The sequence below is a fragment of the Macrobrachium nipponense genome, chromosome 5 (genome assembly GCF_015104395.2).
Source record: "Macrobrachium nipponense isolate FS-2020 chromosome 5, ASM1510439v2, whole genome shotgun sequence".
NCBI classification, from domain to species: domain Eukaryota; kingdom Metazoa; phylum Arthropoda; class Malacostraca; order Decapoda; family Palaemonidae; genus Macrobrachium; species Macrobrachium nipponense.
The window spans coordinates 114,227,945-114,232,944 of NC_061107.1; the positions used below are offsets into that span (position 1 = coordinate 114,227,945).

Here is a 5,000-nt window from a genome sequence, read left to right on the forward strand (position 1 = left end):
TATTTTTTAAGTGATAATTTTTCCCATATTGAGAATGTTGAAGGAATTTGATATTCATTGCATTTCTCTTACTGCATTTCTTCTGGATCCTTAGAAAACAGGCGACTGTACAAGCCTAGAGTCAAGACATCGTTCACCTCCTCAAAAATATGGATGGTGGCTCGGTAACCGCTTTCTTCTTGCACGAGGGAATAGTTCCACCATTCAGAGTTAAAAAGTTGAACAGTATCTGTAAGGATTGCAGGATAGATATAAGGACCATTGAAATGTCCCTGTAGCTCGTATGGTCTAAAGGTAGAGTCTCCTAAGTAGGCACCTTCGATCTGAGCACAGCTTTCGATGTTTTCATTGAGACAGAGGACAACTCCGCAGTTTTCATTGTAAAGGAAATAAGTGAAATTGCCGTGTGGTGTCAATCCTGCGTAAGATATGAGCATGTACAAAAAGTCTTCGGATCCCCCAGGAGGGTAAGTGTAGGTAACCATACAAGTGATCGAATGCTCATGGTCTATTAAAGTCTCCTGGACAAGTTCACCTGATTTTGACCTGTTAAGAATGATATAGTCGTAATGATCTAAAATCTCGTGTAGGTATTTTTGATGCATATTGACTTCAGTTCTTCTTTCAGGGCGTTTCTTACTTTTCCCGGTGGCAATTTCTTGCGAATCATGCTCCATTGAATCTTTGTTTTTCATTAGGTGCAATGAGGAATGGCCGGCAGTATTGTGACTCAGCGCTCTTTCACTTTTTGATGTAGAATTATTCCGGGGAGAAACCGGTGCGTGCGTTAAAATATCCCCGATGATCAGTTTGGTGCCAGAAGAAGTGTCGTAGGTGTACTCATCAGGGTCTGATGCAACGCCCCTGAAAATTCCGGTCCCTAAGAAACCTCCCATAGGATTGTAGTGATTTGCAGCTATGAGGTTTGCTTGGTATCCTTCGGAGAAGCCCTTCCAAACCTGAGGAGCTGAAAAAGGGGATTGAATCTGAGAATTAGATATAGGCGATATTTGTGTGTGTGTGTGTGTGTGTGTGTGTGTGTGTTCAAGGAACGTGACTCGGAAACCTCACAGTCTTGTCTTAAAGTTATGTGGGAGTTGATTAAGTTCTTTATTATTATTATTATTATTATTATTATTATTATTATTATTATTATTATTATTATTTATTTATTTTACCAGAGTAGCCTTTAACTTATTAAGAATACCTCCAAAAACATAATGTCCGTATATGAAAAAAAGAGACAAATACTGTCAAGAGAAATAGATTAATATACATACAATGACTGCATAAATAAATAGTTCAGCAAAAGGTAAATTTATGCATATATAGATATCAGTTTTTAATTAACAAATAGTCGATTGTTTTTGTAAATTAACCAATGTTTCTTCAATTGGCTGATGAACGGTATGATAAGAATGGTAGTTTGTGGAGAAGCTTCCCATTATTATGACTTTCTAGAATGAGAATAATTCTTTATGGAATAAACTATAAAGGAAATTGAGTTTTCTGGCGTGATGCCACACCACAGAATGATCATATGGGACAAATAGGAGTATAGGGGAAACTGAAGGCAGAAAGAAATTAAATGTTAATGAATATCTGGCAACATTCATGATATGTTTTTGAGTCTGCAGAAATATTTTGAGAGAGAAAATAAATATTTGTTTTATACATAAAAATACTCCTCCACTGATCTGTTCCGGATAAAAGGCAGATTCTCACTGATCTGATATTTGTGAAGCGCAGGTTTGTTGCAAGTCTTATAACTAACAGAAATTTCTTCGCAAAACTAGTATAATGAATCCAGAAAGAAATTATATGATTTTACTGATATTTTAACAAATTTTGCAACGCTGGATGTCCCATGCTGTAAAAGAAATTGTAGGATCATTAATCATGAAACAAAAACTCAGTGTAAAATAGATTTGTTCTATTTCCATTGCAAACGAGTCATTTGGCATTAGAAAGAGACGGAGGCAAACTTACCCACATGAAAGGGAAGTTGATCCATCCAACCTGAGCTCGTGATAACGTCCCTGACTCCGAAGCTCTCCATGTTGGAGACCGCTGGGTCATAAAATAAAATATCGAAGCTGATCTGCAAGAAAGATTTTGCGTTTTTTCTTATTAATAATTGAATCAGTTCATGTTCCCCCTCCTGGGAGAATACTGTGGGGAAGTGTCAGCTAGGCACCAGAAGAGTTTGGAGACCCTGCAGGCCTACAAGCATGGGAGCTATTAGAAAGAAGTCTAGAGATAAATTGTGGTTTGTGGGAAATCGTCACATGAAAGACGTGAATGGCTGAATTTCAGAGTTCCTCTCAGTCGCATATAGGAGACGATGAAGGTGTGTGTAATCTGTTTACGTACGGATGAATGCATTCATGAACATTCTAGTAACCATACCAACTACATTCTTAAGAATAACTCCCATAATTATATATTCACATATATACCGTACTGTTACTTTTAAATACATAGTACATACAGTATATATGTAATACATGGTATAACACGAGTTTATGCAAACATTTTGGGGAAATGAAAGAAATAGTCATTATGAGGATAAAATATTCAATAAATATATGCAATTTAAGGCTTCGTTTGTTGGTGGGGTGAATTTTTAAAATGACCGTTACATTAAACGGGCCAATATGTACGGGTAACGGGAAGTCATCCGAGTGAGTAGTCAAGGATATGGGGGGGAAGGGTTGATTAAGCACATTAGGCAACTGGATTGCAGTTACTGAAAAAATTTAACGTTACAGTCCATTCAACTAGTAAATCACCCGTGAACAGACTTCATGTAATTAATTTTAATTATACGCTTTATGTACCAAGAAAACATTTATTTCTGGTCTTGAATTCTAGCTCAAACTGGCCCGCTGCCTCGCCACAGAATTGTGGAATCAGGATTCAGGAGTAGGCCTACACATATGCTGTATGAGTGATAGTGACAGTAATCATGATGACAAGGATATGCAGGTAGGGAGGATAATGTACTTTGAACAATGTCAGCTTTTTTACCTATTTTGACAGGAAAAAATAAAGGCAGTGAATTTTCCATAATGTTCCCATTCTTTTCATTTGACAGAGACGGAAGCATTTACATAGGTCCGTTTTTCCTTTGGTGTGTTATGAATACTAGTGAGAGATTTTTGATAATACGTTTTAAATCTTTGATCGGTGTGTAATGAACAGACCTATCTTTGATGGAGGAGGGATTCCATTAAGCTCGCTTTTCTTTTCTTCATCGGAGAGGGAGAAGATTTGAATGATGCTTGAATTTTTTCCTCTCAGTTCAGTATCTAGAGAATATATTTGATTTTGAGACATTGCATTCACATCAGCTGAACCCTCATCACAGGTATTAAACGACTGAATACTCTTAAAGGCAACAGTGATCCCTTAACAACTTACCAGTATTGCAGAAAATCAGACTAAGTTCATCAAAGCAGGTGTGAGGTAATCTTGTAAGTAATTAAATTGATCAAAGGGCATCACTCCATCAACAACTATAAAAGTCTAAGTATTTCCCTGATTTCAGAAGTCTAAGTACTTCTGGTTCTAAGTCACTTCAAGTAAATTGAAGGAAAGCAGATCAATTATCACTCTATGTTTCTACCTAACATAAATATAATCATAATTAAATGCAAATATACTGGTGTAAAATAGAGAAAACACTTATAAAAATTTTAAATAAAAAAATTTATTGTTAAACTCAAAATTTATAAGTGAAATTCACAATATCAGGGAAAATTACTGTTGCTTGAAAACAAAGTAAAGTTTAATTAATTCTTGAATCAATTAAGAAAAATTAAATCAAAATTAATTTATCACAAAATTCAAGAAAATTAATGCAATTGAAATCCAAAAGTGTTAGGCAATAATTGAAATTTGGAAATTAATTCACAAGTGCTAAACAATAATAAAACTTGAAAAGAATTCTAAGTAAATGCAAATTAATTCACGAGTGTTAAATTTAATTAAATGTGCAATGATTAAGCAATGAAAATAACTAAGTCAATTAAATTGTGAATGCAAATGAAAATATAAAATAAAAAGCACACTTCAATAAGAAAATGAACAAGTGCACAAAAATTGAAACAAACACAAAACACAAAAATTTGCAATGTGTAAAAGTGTAAATCTTTTCACTCAAAACATTGTAACCATCTGTTTTTACCAAACCTTCTTAACCATCTGTTATTAGTTAGTTAACCAATGTTCTTATCTGTTATTAGTTATTATCTAACCACTGTTCCTATCAGTTATTAGTTATTAGTTGCAACTAATAAAAATATAACCTTTTTGGTATACCAACTTCTTTCTTTGCTGCAGGCTTGTTTCATTTTACCAAACCCAGGCGCCGTTACGAAACAATGTTTGTTCAGATTCCACAAAAACACTATATAACATGAAACAAACTCTAAGAAATATCAAATATGAAATTCTCAAGTTACGAGTGACCAATTTACATTACGTTAGTATAATCTCAACGATGTCGAGAGAGAGAGAGAGAGAGAGAGAGAGAGAGAGAGAGATGTGAACGGTTAGAGAATTTACGCCCGAATGAAATTCTCTTCCTTAGGGAAGCTGGACAGTGGATGACACAAAAACTTTTTTGGCACAATTCTTTCTAGAAGCTTTGAAATCTTACGCAACTTTACATTAAAAATGTGTAATCTGCACGTGGCACTCGGCAAAGACATACGCGTATGAGACCAGTATACAATAATGTTCATACCAGATTGAGACAAAGTCGAGCGATAATCAAGACTGACATGTTCTGATAACAACGCGAAGACTCGAGCTCGCTTATCAAACGTGTTGACAGATTCTGAAAACCAACTCTAGCTTTGAACGGACAAAGATGTTCTCTCTCTTTCTATATTCTACATTATATACATTCTTTTACAATATGTTATGCGAAATCTGAACACACATTTTAAAACACCCTATCTCTAAGCTATCTAGGAATCTGAAAAAATGTTGCA

The 5,000-nt window shown here is 34.9% G+C and overlaps 1 protein-coding gene across 1 annotated transcript in view; it reads right to left on the reverse strand.

The window, feature by feature from the left end:
* Positions 1-6: 6 nt before the first annotated feature.
* Positions 7-5,000, reverse strand: part of LOC135215605 (biotinidase-like) — a 12,190-nt gene continuing 7,196 nt past the window's right edge. Inside the window, exons 5-6 of the mRNA XM_064250498.1 lie at positions 1,990-2,101; positions 7-967 (exon numbers count right to left, since the gene is read on the reverse strand). Coding sequence (XP_064106568.1) covers positions 69-967; positions 1,990-2,101 — 1,011 coding nt within the window. The 3' untranslated portion in view covers positions 7-68. The remainder of the gene's footprint in view (positions 968-1,989; positions 2,102-5,000) is intronic.